Raw genomic sequence first — 20,748 nt, forward strand, 5'->3', positions numbered from 1 at the left:
CTGTTGCCATTTCCCACAGTTTATACTTCTCTTTATCTATTGCTTCTACTCTAATTAGATTCGACTCCAATTTCTCCTCCGTTCTACAAACTCTATAAATAAATTGCACATCCTCACTGATAGCTTCCTTAAAAGTACACACCAACCCATTTGGTTCTGTGAATTAAATAGCAGAAATAGTATTGGATATGCTACATTGATAGTTTTATATTTTAGTTCCAAAACCTACTTTTGTAAGTTAAATTTGATTATTAAGTATTGAACATGCCTTTATGGTGCTAATTTATCACAGTACAAAAGTCCATAGTTGCTGGATGTGCTGCTCTGGATTAGTAAGTACTCAGTATGCCACTTTTATATTAATGACTTACAGTCTTAAGAATCAATGAAAAGTTTCTGTTATTAAACAATGGAAATTTAGATTTCCAACAAGAAAATGTACAAAATTTGGTGAAAACGGTTCTCCAACATATAACAATAGAATGACAAACAATTCAAGGCCAGGGGAGATCTGTTTTTGGCTGTTGTGGAGAAAAGTCGATTTCTGCATTTAACAGTAATAAAGTTTCAAAGGATTTTAGCTGATTCTCGCAGTGATGGGGTTAATGTTAAGATTTACAATGGCGAGTTTGTTCAATACATAGTGAATAATCTGTTTTAATCACGTCATATAACTGTGGTTTACAGATGAAAGTTTATCTTAGTTAGCAATGACTAGTCCATTGTGATACCTATCTTGTACTGTGCTAAGGTAGACAGTATTGGCTAACTGAAAAAGTAGTGAGAAAGTCACATCCATAAAGTCCACAATGATAGGCTGATCCTGAAGGTAGTGAACATGTCACTTTAATACCCAAATATTACAAATACTATTACAATCTACAATGGTAGGTTGGTTTAAACGTTAGGGAATATCACACTCTGAAACCTATGTCTTTACAGTGGTGGGCTGGTGTAAGAGATTGTGATTATGCTGGTTTGATTGCCTATGTCTTACAAGTTGGTTCAATAGGTAGTGGATATGATGAATATTGTTTTAATGTCATATATACATCGATGTATTAACGTGAAAAGAAACTTAAGGCTGAAGTAGTACCTCATTAAAATTAAGGTTTTATTAATCTAGAAGCTTTACAGCTTATTAAATAGTTGTTTATTAGGTGAAATTACAATACAAAAAGTTTTAAAAAATAGAAATTAGTCATATGTGAAAATCATATGGACATACATTTTGCTGAGACATATATATCAACAATATGATATAGGCCTGATTGGTTGATTCAGAAGATAGTGAATATGCTAATTTAATACCTATGTCTTGCAGTGGTGAGTTGGTTCAAACAATTATTATACTAGATTGATACCTGTGTCTTACACTGGCTGGTTTGAATATGTTAATTTGATACCTATGTCTTGCAATGGTAGGTTTGTTCAAGAGTAATGAATGTCCCACTTTTATTACCTACTAGTGAAAGTACCCGGCTTTGCTCTGGTTTTTAGGTTGATAGTGTGTGTATTCTGAACCCATTTTTAGCATAAACGTATAACCTATATACTTTTGTTGTTAATCAACATGACATAAAAGGCATTGTTGGAACGCATTGTTACCAAAACACACTGGCTTTTCTATGTGGTTTTTGCTAATTTGCCTCATTAAAAAGATGCGCATGCGTGCATGCACGTAAATAAGATAAGTAATACCCAGGTGCACATCCTCAGGGTCCACTTAGTATTGGTGCAAAATTTTAGGTTTCTAAATTATTTGCTCTTGATGTTTTGGAAGTCACATTCTTTCCTATGCGTTTTTCGCCAGCTTGCCTCACAAAAAGATGCATGCACATAGATATGTAATAATACCCAGCTGAACAACCTCAGGGTCCACTTAGTATGGGTGCAAAATTTCAGGTTTCTAGGCTCTTTCTTTTTGGAGCTATGGCAGTAATACTTCTTTTCTATGTGGTTTTTCGCTAACTTGCCTCATTAAAAAGATGCATGCACATAGATAAGTAATAATACCCAGGCACACACACTCTCAGGGTCCACTCAGTGTGGGGGGAAAATTTCAGGTTTCTAGGTTCTTTCCTCTTGGAGCTATGATGGTCATATACACAGACAGACACGCATGCATGGATGTGAGTGTCTGTCTGTATGTGATTTCTGTTTGTAATATAAGGAATCAATTCTTTTCTATGTGGTTCTTCGCTAGCTTGTCTCTTTAAAAAGATGCACATTTGCACGTGGATAAAATAAGTAATACCTAGGTGCATAACCTCTGTATGGGTGCAAAATTTCAGGTGTCTAGGTTCTTTCCCCTTGTAGCTACGGTGGTCACACACTTCTTTTCTATGTGGTTTTTTTGATAGCTTGCCTCATTAAAAAGATGTACGCACGCACGCACGTAGATAAGTAATAATACCCAGGTGCACACCCTCAGGTCCACTTGGTATGGGAACAAAATTTCAGGTTTCTAGGTTTTTCCTTTCGGAATTATGGCGGTCACACACAGACACACCCTTTTTTATCATAGGTAGATGTCTTTCAGTAGTGAGTTGGTTCAAAAGGTTGTGAACATATGGTTTTGTACCCATGTCTTACAAACTCTAAAAGTCCCTAATGGCGGGCTGATTTTAAATGTAATGAATAGAGTATTGTGACATGAAGATTATGGATATCTTATAGAAGGAATCAACAAGTTTTATACCATCTTTATTTAGCTTTTGAACAGTTGATACACTCTTAACGAATTCTGCTATTAACGCTTACTCATTTCAAAATATCTTTAATTCTTCATTAATATAACGTTTCACATCTACCAATTGAAGGAAGCATAATAAACAGATATACATATTCTTACAGATCTGCCCGGGTAAGTCTAAAGGCTTAAAACTCTTAAAAATTCGGGTTTCAATACACGCTTTGGGCAGAACACAGATAGCTCATTTCGTATATTTGCGTTTAACAACAAACAACAACAAAAGTTTTACAAAATATCTTTCTTTCACTAATTAACCGTTATTACTGTTATTTAGTATCTTATTTTCTGTATTTACACAAATATTAATTTGAGAAAAATTTAATTTCATATAGTACAAGAAAATTTGTCATTAAGATATACATTTCTTTGATTATTTATTAAAACAAAAGCATAAAGTTCAATTTCAAACACATCCATAACCTTAAAAGCTTTACCTGGTGTGCAATACATGAAACAGTTTTTACTGAAGTAAAATTCAACTATCTCAGTTTTATCTGCATAGTTTTGAAGAAACAACAGCAACTTATTATAGTGTGTGTTTGTATTCTTGCACACACGCGCACTCACGTATGTAGACATAAATACTAGATGTTCTAAACCAATTAAAAAATGTGTGTATTAATTTCTAAATAGTTTTTGTCATTCAGTACTATACCATTAAATCATGATCGAAAGTTTTCTACAATTAGACTTTAATCTGCTGTCTCTGGCAATTTATGATTCTAGCCACATATAGTTATTGGTTTCAAAGCTTAGAAAAATGCATTCAAATGAAATAGAACCAAGTAATTTACTCTAATTTTTAGAATAAAAAAGCCAAGTAATAGATGAAGGCAGGCTCTATTTATGAAAAACAAAACAAGTAATAATGTAAGATTTACTTTATACTGTTCCCCGAAAGTTCAATGGCAGGCTTGAATGCTTAAAATTCAGAGTTTGATCTCCTACACGGATACAGTGCAGGTAGTTCATTATGTAGCTTTGCATTAAACAACAAAAACATATATGCAACTCTGTAGAATTTCATGGTATAAATAGTGATAAGAGAAATCGCTCACACCTTTGTTGATAACTTTTTCAGTTATCTATTTCTAATAACTGAACGCCAGTTGGGAACAGTTTTAAAGCATTGATTATATAACTGTATGGTGAAAATAACATATGAAGTTAGCAGTAACCCTGGACGCACGCGCTGATTGAGTGCCTCGGAAGAGGGGTATAGATGTTCATGAAGTGGCACCAGAGGTCGTGTTTGTAGAGAAGATGAGGTCATCTATGATGAGTGCTCAGATAGTTCATGAGCAAAGTACCAGAGGATGATGTCCATCAACATGTCATCAATTTTATAGTAACAATCAAAGTCTTAGAATTAATAACTTTTCAAATTTGCATAACAATCGTTTTCACAATGACCAGTATTGGAAAGGTTTTATCACAATTAAAGTTTCACTTTATAATTAAAACATTAAATCTGCTATTTCGATTTCTAGTTCTTATCATCATGAACAACTATATGGTTTTCGCTTGTATATTTAATTGCATTACATACATTTTACAAAGGCAGATGTTATTTTTATAGGCAGATGGTGTTACTGTAATTCGTAGGGTTGCATACTGATTTCAAATTGTCTCAATTTATATTTATAATTTTCATTTATATATTTAACTGTATTTACATGTATTTCTATAGGCTGGTAATGTTACTAAAACTTTTAACATGCCGCTGAAAAGTTTTCATCACATCTAATGTTTCATTTTTATTGAATGAGATGATTAATATAACCGATTGTGTTTTTAAGTAATGATTTAGTACACATTTAGCGTATTGATTACAGTTTTGCTTTTATATTTAACTTGCGTGATATACTTTATATGTAAAACGCATATTGCTAATTCATTTCTATAATTAATATATTGTATAACATCTATTTACCCTGAAAAGGATGCTTATTTAAATCTCTTAATACTATACAATAAGTTCATGTTTAGCTTTATAAGTTTATTTGTTCCACTAAAGTTTAAAGGATATATATAAATAGTTATGTTTAGCCATTACTATTGTAGAAAATTATATTCTTACATTTCTCTAGATATTTTCGAAATGTTAATTATAGCTTGTTTCTTGCTTCTTTGGAACTTTATGTATATAGGCTCGATAAATAATATTTTTACCATTCTGTAGAACTTTAAAAAAGAAACGAAAGTTTAATACAGATAAGTCACTCTTTCAATTCTATTGCTTCATTAGTTTTATGTACCCCAGCTGATGGCAAACTGAGAAAGCTTGACCCTTGTGTAAAACCAAGTGAGTATTTGCCTAAGGCTAAAACAAATAATGTTTTCGTTTATATAAAACAGACAGACAAACCAGAAATTCTATTTCTTTGTCTTTCAAAACTTCACTTTATGTACACTGTAACATGTAAGCTTATTAGTTCACCAAAGCATCAAATACATTATTTACAAATGAACATAATTTATAACTGAAGAAATAGTTGACAATAATAACCTTAAAAGGACTTTTAATTATAACTCAAGTGACTATTCTTTCACATTTTATAAATCCAATGCATTTACTGTTTATCATTACAGAATATACTTTACAACAAAATATAAAATCACAACCTTGACAGTGTCACACATTCAAAATCATCTATTAACAAAACGTCAAATACAATAATATAAATTAAGTTGTAAAATACTGAATTAGCAATTAAGTATATATATGCAAAAACTACAAAATTGACCATAATGATAAGAATGAGACATTAAAATAGCAGATTTAATGTCTTGCTTATAAACTGAAACTGTAATTTTGATAAAAGATTTTCAGTACTGATAACTGTAAAAAAGAATGTTTAGCAAATTTAACAAATTATTAATTTTAAGACTGTTTGTTACTATAAAGTTGATGACATGTTGATGTACATCACCCTCTGGTGGTTTGCTAGCAAACTATCTGCATGCTCATTACAGATGACCTAATTATCCTATCCTCTTCTCTACCAACACGTCTATTGGTAATAATTCGTGGAATTATGAGTTCATCGCATTCTGATGCCACTTAGTGGATGTCTCTATCCCTTACCCTCTTACTAAAGCAGCCAATTAGCGCATACGTCCAGGGTTCCGGGGTTACTACTGAGGCTTTTGAAAAATTGAACTGGCACTTTTAGGAAAGTTCAGAGTAACTGCTGTCTTATTGTTATTTTATAATCCAGTTTGAAAGTTCAGTATTCCATTAGAATAAAAGCAAATGTGATAAACTGTAAGAAGTAAATGAAAAAGATTGTAAAGCAGACAAATAGTACGACCTTATAGTCCAAAATCAATTATGGACAATTATTCTGGCTATTAGGTTGTATGTACATGTTTACAATTTTTTCATAAAATTATCAAATATAATGTTTGACAGTTTTGTTCGTAATAAATTGCTTGTAAACCCTTATTAGATATCTAAATTAATTAAATATATTAAATATAATAAGATAAACATGGCTCCTGCAGTTTGAGTATCCAAATACCTACAGTTTTCGAAGTGCTAGATTTGAAGATCATATTGTTAAATTTCTGACAAGGGTAAAAAATAATAAGCCTTTTACCATCACATAATAAAATCGTAGGTTGCCTACTTTGTTCGCAAAAGAATTGGATTTTAGTTATTTGAATATCACTGTTGTGGCTTGTGCAAGTAAAACTGTGGTAAGTTGCTTCAGTTTAGGCTGCTTCAAGGCGTATTCAGAAGCTGTATCGTTTAAGAATGTTACGGGATATGCTTGGCTCAGTAATATTAGATAAACTACACAATATGTGAGAAGATAAGTTAAAGAGCACTTTTTGTTAAGTAAAATCTGGTCATGTTTTAATTCCCTTTGGTGTAAACTCTGATTTTGGTGTTTGAATAATGTCGCTCTGATCCATCTCTTCTTTGATAGAGTTGTGTTCTACAGTAGCTGGAGACACTACATGTCCACGCTTATAATGTGTTAGACTGCTTCTGATAGGTGGAAGGTGTACACCATCTTTGCATCCAGGAAAGAGAGGAGGTAGAATGCTGATACCTTCAGACGATCTTACTTTGGATGAAGAAGTTGATGTCTTATCTTCAGACGGACTAGGAGACAAACATTCCTTTGGCAAGACTTCGTGAAGTTTGTCAGAACTACTGAATGGTTTTTCTTTCATACCTTCTAGACTGTCTGTAAGTTTTCCACGAGATTCGGACAAACTCCGGCTTCCAGTATCCAAACGGTATTTTCCTGTCAGTCTGCTACGAACAGAAAGATCCCAGTCCCATGGTTCACTTGTAGTACTAGACACTGATGCATCTATGTGGCCAATTGAGCGAAGTGTAATAAGGGGGAGTATGGAATATTTATCAGACGTTAGTCCAGACGAGAATGAGTTGGACGATGCGGTCATAACTTCACCTTCTTTGACAGGGTCTTGATCACTTTGTTCGGTTTTATTTACACCCTGAAGTTCTTCTGCAGATGACATTATAAGCTCCGTGTCTTCTGTTTTTGTTTGTGTGTGAAGAAGTGAAGTGTCTTTCCTGGGTTTGAGCTGAGAAACACTGTTGTCCGATTGTAAAGACCCAGTTGAACACAATCGTTTTATATCTGGTAGAGGGGAGGCGTCAACACGCGAGTTTATGTCAAGAGGATTCTTCTTTTCTCCCTCTGCCGTTTCCTTACTACTTGAAGAAGAAAAACAAATTTTTTCTTCAGGAATTATAACACGTCCTTCATCTTTTCCTACGGATGAAAAAAAATTAATTTTTAATCCTTTGTGCTTCTTCTTCGTTGGTGTGGGTGCTCTTTCAAGTTCTTTGGGATCTGGAAATTCTCCAACAAGACTGTTTGGAAACTGCTGTGCTTCTCTGGTAAGCAGTCTTACACAACCGTCATGTTTGTTTTTTGAAGCCAATTGTAAGGCTGTCAGTCCTTGGTTGTTCTTCTGGCCTAAATGTAATGCTCTTCGTTGATGTTTGAATGTATTTGTAAAGATGGAGATAACGTTAGCATGACCACGTGTGGCAGCGTACATCAGTGCAGTGTTTCCTTCCATATCCTGGATCCCAGGTTCCGTTTTATTCTGTGTAAATATATAGAAGATGATATCAGCTGTAATACACACTGTTAAATGAATAAACTTAAGTTTTTTTTTCTAATACTATTTATTAATAAACAGTTTCTGGGAGAAAAAAATACTAAAGACCTTACTAAAATTAGCACCTTACCAAAGAACTTAGTTTTAAACCTGTGAACATTTTACATTAATATCATTTTCTCTGTTTGTTAGTTGTTAATTGCAAAGCTATACAATGGGCTATCTGTCCACCACGGGTATCTAAACTCTATCTTCGGCGTCATAATCCGACAGACTTACCAATGAGCGGTAGGCAGATAGGGTCGTATCATTTCAACAACAACAAAAATAAATAAAATTGTTGTCACATCAGGAAATACCACTTCATTCTGGTTTCATTCTTTTATAATTTTACTATGTATTCTTACACGGAGTAGTAAAAAAATGTGAAAGTGATACCTAGCGTACGTGATGTCTTGTAGCCAGAAATAGTTTTACTTTTCTGTCTTACTCAGAAAATATCGTTCTAGTTCAATTAACAATGCGTTTCAATTCAAGCAATGTCATAAATCTTTCTGATCAGACAGCAGTTTTCTTAAGCATATGTCTTAATTCAAACAATGCTATGACAGACTTTTTTGATCAGGCAGCAGTTTTCTTGAGCGCGTGTCTCATAGAAACATTTCTGATTAGACAGAAGTTTTCTTAAGTATATATCTCAATTTAAACAATGTCATGACAAATTTTTCTGTTCAGGCAGCAGTTTTTTAAACATATATCTCTATTCAAATTATAACAAACTTCTCCGGCTACACGACTATTATTTTAATCATATATCTCAATTCAAACAATACCTTGTGAGAAAAACTTAAGGTCAGACAATTTCTAAATAATGTATCTTAAGTCAAACAACGTTTATAACAAAGATCTGAGAAACAATATGCATAAGAAACTTTTCATTTCAGATAGCAGTTTTCTTAAGCATACTGTTCTTTCACACATCACAGTTTGGATGAAATATTTTCTAACAACATTTCTGTTCGAACAATAACAATCTTTAAATCAGACATTACCGAAAATTAGAGTCACCTTAACTAGTGATCTTTATCTTATCATCCATCGTGTTATATACAGTCAGTGTTTAAAATAATTTTCTTGTAGTTCGTACTATCTTATAGTCATAACAAAGAATGACGGTAATTGTTGTTTATTTATTTGTGAATCACAACCAAACAATATCTGTTATATTTAATGTTCAATGAGTTACATGGCAATAATTTCAACACCAAAAGCTGATAATTACTATTGCTCTATATGTAGCAACTTTAAAAACACATATTGAAGAGCGGGTATTTCTAGTGCATAACAAATATTGTGCAACATGACATTATTTTATGTTACACATAGCTTATCACAAGTATTTCTTTATATATATAAATAAAAATTTTATTGTGACACATGTATGTCTAGCATGTAACACTGGCATAGCATAACTTGATGAACATATTACGTCAAAATCGACATTTGCAAATCATTTGTGTTTGTAATAATTTATACTTGTAGATTTGGAACTATGGTGACAGAAACATTCAAACATATTTGTATTATAGGTTAAAAAAAGGCTTTAAGGGTGGATGAATAGTATGAGAATTGTACGTTTAACACAATTAAACCAACACGATGTTACCGTGACAACACAATGAAAAACAGAAATGTCCTTAACTAGTAATGACTACCTTAAAACTTTAAGTCATAAACAAGAAAAATTTGACACTGTGAATATTGAACAAAAATGGAAAAATGACAACAATAACAGAGGGAACAATAAATAGAAAATACCCGAGGAAAAAGGAATATCTTATTATAATGGAGTTTGCGATATATACGTCCATTGAATATTCATATAACTAGGCAGTATTTTATAGCTAAGCAATAAATAAAACAATTGAAATTTCCAGAAAAATCACGTTTCAGATTTAACCAATAAAAAATTACAAAAAAGTAAGTTTCAAATATAAAACAAACTTTAAAAAATTATTTGTTTCTGTAACGAATTTGTTGTTATGTATTTATTTTAATATGAACGTTGTTTAGATTAACTATATATTTAGAAACATACGTAGCTTATACTGTTATATAGGTATTGCGAAACTCCCGCCTATTCTCCAAAATTTTAGAAGAGTCTCGAGAGTAAGAATCAACAATATATCTATATATATGTAAACGTTTTAACCAGTATTGTTACGTAAGACTGAATTTTCGAGAAAACCTCCCCACAGATATAAATATAACCAACGCGACGCGCCAAGGAGAGTGTCTATTGTTAGTTCGCTATAATCGTTGTGCTATAAAACTTCGGAAGCTATAATTGTGATAGTTATAACGCTTATCAATCGGAAAACTTCAGATATTTGACCAGGAATATTTATAAATTTCGAACGTTACTAATCATTTAACTTCAGTGGATTTTCATCGGACATTAGCAATTTTACGGAGACATATAAATTCATCTTGGAAAACCTAGTGTGTGTGGCAAAGGACAAAACTTGCTAACTTCCCAGCGGATCGTATCTACATCAACTCATAATTAATTGGCTCATCGTGAACCCTCGATAAGATATCAAGGAGGTTTCAGACTAGAAAGAAAACTTTATTTTTTTGTAAGTTTTTGAAACTTCTGTTTATAAATCATTGTTTGTAATAACTATTTGTAATAATTGTTATTGTAAATTGTACTGTTGTGTGTATATTAAAACGTATTTGTGTTAAAAACGAAAACGGTGTGTATCAATTTTGTTGGCAAATATCGTAAATTGACTAAAATATCGGGAAATATCGTAAATTGACTACAATATCGGCATATATTTAAATATTAAATCCAAAGTACTATTTAACTACTAAATTTAAATTATCAGTTAACTCTAAACTCAGAAATTCTAATACGTAACAGTTTTTCTTTAGTGAAAATCTCATAATTGTTGCAACAGAAAAGCAAGGCACTTTCATTGATAACTGCATCTACAAAGAAATACTTCAATAAAACTACTCTGTGATGATAATTCATTTTTAAACTAAACTTTTAATAAAATAATTTTTCTTAAAGATGGTTAGCATTATTGAATGTCAAGTATGAGTACATTGTTGTAGAACTGTCAGACAATTTCAGAATAGGCCTCAGACCCAATAGCCTTCCGCAGAAACTAGCAGTTATACCTGCCCGGAGGGGCGGGAATATCTGCTAGTTTACCATAATACAGTAAATAAGAACACAGAAAATATGATATTATCATAGAAGAGTGAGAATACCTACAATTAAACAACAAATATTAACATGATAATGAAACAGAACAATAAGATAATAACAAGGAACAAAAATATATTCCATGGCGCACAAAACTATTACAAAATTAAACAGAATTAAAACAATAAATATGAATATGATAATAAATTAAAAACCTTCCGTAGTACTGTAAGCAATAAGATGATAACAAAGAACAAAAATATATTCCATGGCGCACTATGTTATTACAAAATTAAACAGAATTAAAACAATAAATATGAACATGATAATAAAACAAAAACCTTCCGTAGTACTGTAAGCAATAAGATTTAGTGCTCCATGGAATATAGTTTTGTTCTTTGTTATTATCTTATTGCTTACAGTACTACGGAAGGTTTTTAATTTATTATCATGTTCATATTTATTGTTCTAATTCTGTTTAATTTTGTAATAACTTAGTGCGCCATGGAATGTATTTTTTGTTCTTTGTTATTATCTTATTGCTTACAATACTATGGAAGGTTTCTGTTTTATTATTATGTTCATATTTATTGTTTTAATTCTGTAATAACTTAGTGCGCCATGGAATGTATTTTTTGTTCTTTGTTATTATTATTACAAAATTAAACAGAATTAGAACAATAAATATGAACATGATAATAAATTAAAAACCTTCCGTAGTACTGTAAGCAATAAGATAATAACAAAGATCAAAAATATATTCCATGGAGCACTAAATTATTACAAAATTAAACAGAATTAAAACAATAAACATGAACATGATAATAAAACAGAAATCTTCCATAAACTTTTAATAGTACTGTAAGCAATAAGATAATAACAAAGAACAAAAAATATATTCCATGGGGCACTAAATTATTACAATATTAAACAGAATTAAAACAATAAATATGAACATAATAATAAAACAGAAACCTTCCATAGTATTGTAAGCAATAAGATAATAACAAAGAATAAAAAATACATTCCATGGCGCACTAAGTTATTACAAAATTAAACAGAATTAAAACAATAAATATGAACATGATAATAAAACAAAAACCTTCCGTGGTACTGTAAGCAATAAGATAATAACAAAGAACAAAAAATACATTTCATGGCGCACTAAGTTATTACAGAATTAAAACAATAAATATGAACATAATAATAAAACAGAAACCTTCCATAGTATTGTAAGCAATAAGATAATAACAAAGAACAAAAAATACATTTCATGGCGCACTAAGTTATTACAAAATTAAAACAATAAATATGAACATAATAATAAAACAGAAACCTTCCATAGTATTGTAAGCAATAAGATAATAACAAAAAACAAAAAATACATTCCATGGCGCACTAAGTTATTACAAAATTAAACAGAATTAAAACAATAAATATGAACATGATAATAAAACAAAAAACCTTCCGTAGTTCTGTAAGCAATAAGATAATAACAAAAAAACAAAAATATATACCATGGCTCACTAAGTTATTACAAAATCAAGCAAAAGGTAATAGGAATATTCATCGAAACATATATTAATATTAACAATATTAATGTTAGAATATACCAGAGAAGAACAAGATGGCCTAGAATTACACAGAAAACGAATACAAGATAAAAACGTAAATTTCTACCACAACACAGTACATAACAACAAGCAAAGAAATGGAATGTTTGCTGTATCACAATAAATATCAGCAAAATAATAACTAAGACAAGAATGCGTATCAAAAATAATTATAATAACCACACAGAAAAACGTGTGTACCATAATTAGATGGGTAACAATATAATAAGAAAAGAACAATGTTAGTACGCATGTCTAGTTAGAAAAAGAAAATTAGTGACACAAAGAAAGGAAGACCTACATTTCTAATATAGCATATCCGCGAATAATAAGAAAGATGCTCAGGAATATGTTTCGATCACACATATAGAGGATGGTGTCACGTAAAAACCGAATGAGGTTTTTTAGCTTAAAAATTCCAAGGATCTGGCTTATACTTAAACACTTTAGTAATTTATTTCTCTTCGCATGAAAAACAACAATAAAAAACCAACTTTCCATAATCCATCTGATGAAGCAAGTACATTATATTCTGCTTGTGTAAAAAATTAAAAAAAAAACGGTGGCTATGTAAGCGATTTACTTATCTCGATACAGTAAGCCGAAGTAGTGGAAGCGTTTATGTTAGTTACACAATTCTAGGAAGAGTTCTGTGCTGCTTTTAATATACCATATTATTGATGCACGAGCTGAACGAAGTAGACAAGTACTCATAGAATACAGTACCAGTGTATACGGAGACATACAAAGCAGAGTTCAAAACAAACAATGCGTTGCCTAAGAAACGACATTCTGGATTTGATCGCTGTATTTATATGTACTGTACACGTGTCAGTAAAAGTTCCCCACCCCTACCAGTTTATTTTATCTCACGCGGTGGAGGTCAAGGGTATTCAATGACATATTAATTTTATCTCACGCGGTGGAGATCAAGGGAATTCAATGACATATTAATCTAGATTTCTTCTGCTGATTTTTATTATCGTATTTCTGGTTTTAGTGCACTGTGTTTAATTCAAGGGGTGTGAAAGGAGGGAAATTCTCCCCTGTGCCAAAACATTTCCCCAACACACACACACACATTCCAGAACCGGATGTTCCTGAGCCATCTACAGGCCAGGTTGGACACTGGTAAATGGTCTTCTTGAATCATTGTGGTATGAAGATAAGTTGCTTCCTCAACAACTAACTGACATTCTCAACACAGTCGATGCAAATGATGAATATGTTCCAACAACAGAAAATGTCTTGGGTGGTGATAACTCAGATAGTGATATAAAAGGAAGTATATACAACTTTGTGTGATCCATGATTAATGAGGGGGTTGTGAGGGAAAAGGCACTGGGGTTAAAAATTAAGAGGGAAGAGAGACTTTGGACCCCCCTCTATAAAGGCCCTCTTTAATGTTGTAGGTCATTACATTTGCATTTGTTGTACATATATTACGTGAAACTGTTAATGTGATCGAACGCGGACTTAGGTGTCTCTTGGTGTTCAGTTGTAGTATTGTTTATATAAAATGTTTTATGAACATGATGAGAATATATACTACAAGTATTATAAATTGAATTCTGCATAAACCCCTGTATGGTGACAGACTACAAGTGCATGTTATTTAGATAAGCCATGAAATTACCTGAACCAAAAAGTGTCTTGAACATTTTAATAAATATTTTGATAGTCACAATTCTTCTTTTATTTCTTGCTGAATGAGTGGTAAGTGGAGTTGGTCTTGTTTGAAGAGTATGAAATGCTCAAATGCCACAGTTGAGAATATTTGTTGATCATAATCAGGCCAAAAGTAACAAATGACAGGTAGAACATAGCAAAATGTTATACTCTACAAATTGATTTATTTTCATCGCAAACTTCATTGTCATAGAATGAAAAGTAAAAACAAAAATATGTACATCTTCTATTTGCACCCTGGCCCGGCATGGCCAGGTGGTTTGTTTGTTTGTTATGGATTTCGCGCAAAGCTACACGCGGGCCATCTGCGCTAGCCGTCCCTAATTTAGCAGTGTAAGACTAGGGGGAAGGCAGCTAGTCATCACCACCCACCGCCAACTCTTGGGCTACTCTTTTACCAACGAATAGTGGGATTCACCGTAACATTATAACGCCCCCATATAACGCTGCTGGTTTAGAGTTGGCATAATAATTCAATACATGAGGGCCTATTACTATAGGCGGATGCTATTATAAATGTTATATAGGCAGACGGTGCTACTAAGGGTAATGTTTCTATAAATGTATTATGTTACTAAGAGTAGTGTTTGTATAGGCGAATGGTCTTACAAAGAATGGTCTTACCATAGTCCCGTAGGGCTGCCAACAGGTTTCAACTAGTCTCAACCTGCTTTTATAGTTCCCATTTATATATTTATTCGTATTACATGTGTTTTTACAAAGGCAGACTGTGTTACTAGGCGGGTTGTGTTTTTAAGGTTCTGTTGATGGATGGTCTTACTCAGGATTATGCTGCTTGGTTGGGTGGTGTTTCTATAAATGCTAGTAACACCATCTGCCTATAGAAACACATGTAATACAGTTAAACATATAAATGAAAACCATAAATATAGGTTGGTACAAGTTGAAATCTGTATGGAATCCTATGGAAATACAGTAACACAATCCTCCTTTGTAATACAAATAAATTTATTGATTAAAACTACAATAAAATGAAATATTTTGTTAAGAACATTTTTGTAGTTATGTTAAACCAATAAAAAACAGGAATAATAGATTGACACCTTTAGGATATGTAATTAAATCTAGACATTGATGATGCAATCACAAGATGAAACACCATACATTAAGCTCAACATTCTATTGAATTATCCATTTATAGAAATACCATCCACCTATAGAACTTTAGTAACACAACCTGTTTAATAACACAATCCGCCTTTGTAAAACACATGGAATACAAATACATATATAAATGGAAAATACGAACATAATCTGAGACAAGTTGAGACCTTTAGGCAGCCTTATGAGAGTATAGTAACACAATCTGCCTATAGAAACACCATCTGCCTTTGTAAAACCCACACAATATGTCTAGTAGCCCTATCCACCTATATAAACACTACCCTTAGTAACACAATCCATTTATAGAAATATTGCCCTTAGTAATATAACTGATTGTTACTATAAAATTAATATCATGTTGATCTACATCACCTTCTGGTGGTTCATTCATCATGCAAATTCACCCTCTGGTGTCACTTTGTGGCCATAGCAACGCGCCTTCTAGTGCCACTGCGTTGTTCTATTACGTCATCACCCTCTGGTGCCTATTACATAACAATTAGGTAACCTTCGGGTGTGTATATTAGGTAATCATTATGTAACCCCCAGGTGTCGCTATAATGTGCATATTATAATAGTTGTGTAACCGTCAGACGGCATCCTTTGATCTCCACTAATCTGTCGACCTCTTACTGAGGCGGCATCCTTTGGGCACCCAAGTATCCAGGTAAATGTTTTAGTGTTCTCCTTCTCGCTGCATTGTTGTTGTTGTTTTTCTTTTCTATTTACTGTTATATTATACTGAGGCGGCATCCTCTGGACCCACAAGTATCCCGGTAAATGTTTTAGTGTTCTCCTTCTCGCTGCATTGTTGTTGTTTTTTTCTTTTCTATTTACTGTTATATTATACTGAGGCGGCATCCTCTGGCCCCCCAAGTATCCCGGTAAATGTTTTAGTGTTCTCCTTCTCGCTGCATTGTTGTTGTTTTTTTCTTTTCTATTTACTGTTATATTATACATTAAATATAACATGATCGTTTTCATTCGGTGCTCCTTTTACTTACACATTTCATCCTTTACAAAAGATTAAAGAAATAATGAATAAGGGTTTAGACGACTGTGTTTCTTAGGACATCATGGTTTTGATGGGTAAATCCCTGAAACTTATTAAGTTTCCATGGTAATTTGAAGCAATATCTTCTTCTAGTTAAATTATAGTATTAGAAAAAAAGTGTTATGCTTAAATTGGACAGTAATTACTAGTGCTGTTCGAAATTTCGAGAATTTTATTCTTCACGAGGCGTAATTCTCAGTGATCTACATTTACCTATCGCGGTTTGCAAGAATCGATAACATTTAAAATAATTCACGATGATGTCGCAATCACGTTCTTCGATCTTGTCTACAATGAAGTGCCTACTGTAAGCTTCTTTCTGTTATATGTATAAAAATCCTTGTCATATATAGAGAAATAAAGGAGATGTATTTTCCTATTTAATGATTATTTTTGTTTTGGTTTCCATTTGTGTAATGCAAAAACTGACACCATTAATTTTTAATATTCGAGAAACGGCTTGTTAAAACGTAACCACTACACACCTCGTCCGTTGAATATAAAAGATCTTGATGGTATCTGCTACATTAACAGCAGACGCTAAACTATACTTAACTGTTTAACGTTGATCTTATCGATTTTTGTAGCCGTATCAGTCACTCCTCTTTTTTATATTTTAAAATAAAATTTCGTCTAATCTTAACCGCTACATTATATATTTATTAAATAATATCGTTCCTTAGTCATAAACGCTACCGAACTTCCTTGTTTAACATTAAAGTTTGTTTAGTTGTAGCTCCTACGTTATTTAGTTTATATTAATATTTGTCTAGCCGTAAACGCTACTCTACTTACCTGTTTAACGCTAAAGTTTGTCCAGTTTTAACTCCTACACTATTATTTTATATTTATACATATCTAGCCGTAAATGCTATTCTACTCACCTGTTTAACATCAAACTTTGTCCAGTTTTAACTCCTACACTATTTGTGTTATATTAATATTTGTCTAGCCGTAAACATTACACTACTTACCTGTTTAACATCAAACTTTGTCTAATTTTAACCCCTACACTATTTTTGTTGTATTAATATTTGTCTAGCCGTAAACATTACACTACTTACCTGTTTAACATCAAACTTTGTCCAGTTTTAACTCCTACACTATTTATTTTATATTAATATTTAACTAGTCGTAAACATTACACTACTCACCTGTTTAACATCAAACTTTGTCCAGTTTTAACTCCTACACTATTTATTTTATATTAATATTTATCTAGTCGTAAACATTACACTACTTACCCGTTTAACATTAAAATTTGTTTAGTGTAGCCTGTACACTATTTATTTGATATAAATATTTGCGAAGCCATAAGCGCTATACTACTTACCTGTTTAACATTAGAGTTTGTCTAGTTGTAGCTTCTACAGTATTTATGTATTTATATTAGTATTTGTCTAGTCGCAAACGCTACACTACTTACCTGTTTAACATTAGAGTTTGTCTAGTTGTAGCTTCTACAGTATTTATGTATTTATATTAGTATTTGTCTAGTCGCAAACGCTACACTACTTACTTGTTTAACATTAGAGTTTGTCTAGTTGTAGCTTCTACAGTATTTATGTATTTATATTAGTATTTGTCTAGTCGCAAACGCTACACTACTTATCTGTTTAACATTAGAGTTTGTCTAGTTGTAGCTTCTACAGTATTTATGTATTTATATTAATATTTGTCTAGCCGTAAACATTACACTACTTACCTGTTTAACATCAAATTTTGTCCAGTTTTAACCTCTACACTATTTGTTATATATTAATATTTGACTAGCCGTAAACATTACACTACTCACCCGTTTAACATTAAAATTTGTTTAGTGTAGCCTGTACACTATTTATGTATTTATATTAGTATTTGTCTAGTCGCAAACGCTACACTACTTACCTGTTTAACATTAGAGTTTGTCTAGTTGTAGCTTCTACAGTATTTATGTATTTGTATCAGTATTTGTCTAGTCGCAAACGCTACACTACTTACCTGTTTAACATTAGAGTTTGTCTAGTTGTAGCTTCTACAGTATTTATGTATTTATATTAGTATTTGTCTAGTCGCAAACGCTACACTACTTACCTGTTATAACATTAGAGTTTGTTCACATAAGTATCCGCAAACGATTTATTTGTATATTATTAATACTTTTCTAGTCTTAAACAGTACATTTAACCTATTTAACATAAAGTGCTTCGTTGTTTAAATATCAGTTGATTTATTCAAACAATGAACGTGGACAAAAGAACCCGTTCTACGGTGACTTTAGGAAGTAATATCTTGAGAGCTAAATACTTCAAATATTTCTAAATTATTTATTTTATTTTTTAAGGATCATGCTTGTCTTTTATACTTTTATAATATCTTTAAAGTATTGGACAGACTTTTTGGGTGTTTTTATAAGACAAACTTTCCATTCAATCATATTTTCCTCAAATGGATGGAAATGTAATTTACAATGCCATTTTCTACAACTGTTTCAATAAACCGATATATTAAATATCGTACGCGACCGTAAAGACCCTCTTTCTTTGTCTATTTGTTTGTTGAATTTTGCCAAAACTACTTGAAGAATATTTGAGCTAGCTGTCCCTAATTTAGAAGTAATAGACGAGAAGGAAGACAGTTACTCAACACCATATACCACCAAATCTAATCGAATAATGGTACTGATCATCTCATTATAATACCCCCACGAATGAAAGGGCGAGTATGTCCAGTGATAAGTTTCGAACCCGCGACCCCCAGATTGCGAGTCGAATGTTCTAACCACCAGGCGCCACTTTTACACCTGGATCTTTATTCTACCTGGATGTCCCCTAGTAACAACATATTTAGTAAGTCTCAAAGAAGTTTAATAAGTACATTAATAAGTGGTAAATCTATTCACTAATAGGGAGCTTGATTTTTTACAAAATGTATTACTGTTTAATAAATTAATGAAATATAGATAGAAGAAAACAAAGAAATGTAGTTTTTTTGTGAGTTTACATGCTAAGTTTACAATTTAGTACTAAATATAAAAACGTATTCAAACTATTCCAGTAAAATACGTAACTTCATTTGTACCTAAACTCTTTACGAACTTCCAGAGTTTCTAATGAACAAATTAGTTCCTTTGTAAACCAAGACTGAGTATCCTGGTGCATGTTGTCTCTTACAAAAAACGTATTCAAACTATTCCAGTAAAATACGTAATTTGATTTGTACCTAAACTCTTTATGAACTTCCAGAGTTTTTAATGAACAAATTAGTTCCTTTGTAGCTGTAAACCAATACTGAGTATTCTGGTGCATGTTGTCTCTTACAAAAAATAAACTTACGTTTTCGAGGATGAGCAACACCATATCTGTCTGACCTTTAATAGAAGCATGCATGAGTGCTGTTAAACCTTGCCAGTCTTGTACGTTCGGATCAGCGCCCGCGTTCAAGAAGAGTTGTCCTAGCTTAGCGCGGTTCTTGCACTCCTCCACGTAAGTGCACGTGCATATCAGCGGAGTTTCGCCGCGCTCATTTCGACTGTTAACATCAACTCCTGCTTCCACCAGAAGCAGTGCTTGTCTGTACCTCCTATTTTGTATAGCATCAAACAGAGCAAACTGTGCCGGCGTTCGATTGGGTCCTCCGAACGCTGTCATGGTGTCCACCACAGGGTCAACCAGGTAAAATCGGACAGCCAGCTTGTTAACAGGCGTGAACTCAGATTAACACAAAAGTATGAAGCCTAATTCCCTGTACACTTCTAAATCTGTCACACGTTAGAAAAATTATTTGATTTTGATTTTTTTTTTAAACAGAAAATTCAGTTTCTTCAAGGGATAAACACTCACAGCAGTTACAAACAATGCTTTCTTAGCTGAACACCTTTTTTCAGAAGCGTGCAACAGTATGCTTGGTTAAAAGACTATCTCAACATTGTTATCCCTCAAATTGCACAAGACACAGTGGGTAAGCCTTATTTCAAGCAGCTGTATAACTTTCTAAACCGTAAACGATGAAAATACAAGTATACGTGAAGGCGCGTGGCTGATTCGCTCTTCGTGACATCGTAGCTTGGCTCGGCGCATGAGCCCTATCTCATTGATCAACAAATCACGTGCCTAGTCGTCATTGAAGAAATCCATAGGAAATGAATCCCCTCTTTTATTATTTGCTATTTTGTTACTTATTTTTGTTTGGACAGAGAGGA

At 32.5% G+C, this 20,748-nt stretch overlaps 1 protein-coding gene across 1 annotated transcript; it reads right to left on the bottom strand.

The window, feature by feature from the left end:
* Positions 1 to 5,552: 5,552 nt before the first annotated feature.
* LOC106458516 (ankyrin repeat domain-containing protein 34C-like) lies at positions 5,553 to 20,506 on the bottom strand. The gene is made up of 2 exons (XM_013918037.2): positions 19,883 to 20,506; positions 5,553 to 7,852 (listed from the first exon to the last, which is right to left on the bottom strand). Exons 1-2 carry the CDS (start codon positions 20,195 to 20,197, stop codon positions 6,611 to 6,613), a joined length of 1,557 nt encoding a protein of 518 aa, XP_013773491.1. The 5' UTR covers positions 20,198 to 20,506; the 3' UTR covers positions 5,553 to 6,610.
* Positions 20,507 to 20,748: the final 242 nt, after the last annotated feature.

This window comes from Limulus polyphemus, unplaced genomic scaffold (assembly GCF_000517525.1).
Source record: "Limulus polyphemus unplaced genomic scaffold, Limulus_polyphemus-2.1.2 Scaffold479, whole genome shotgun sequence".
NCBI lineage: Eukaryota > Metazoa > Arthropoda > Merostomata > Xiphosura > Limulidae > Limulus > Limulus polyphemus.

What these genes read in the sequence shown, in the direction of transcription:
- LOC106458516 (XM_013918037.2), bottom strand. Translation starts at nt 20,197, where the DNA reads ATGACAGCGTTCGGAGGACCCAATCGAACGCCGGCACAGTTTGCTCTG. An exon ending in TGTTGCTCATCCTCGAAAAC is followed by an intron (nt 7,853 to 19,882) that starts GTAAGTTTATTT and finishes ATATTTACACAG; the next exon opens with AATAAAACGGAACCTGGGAT.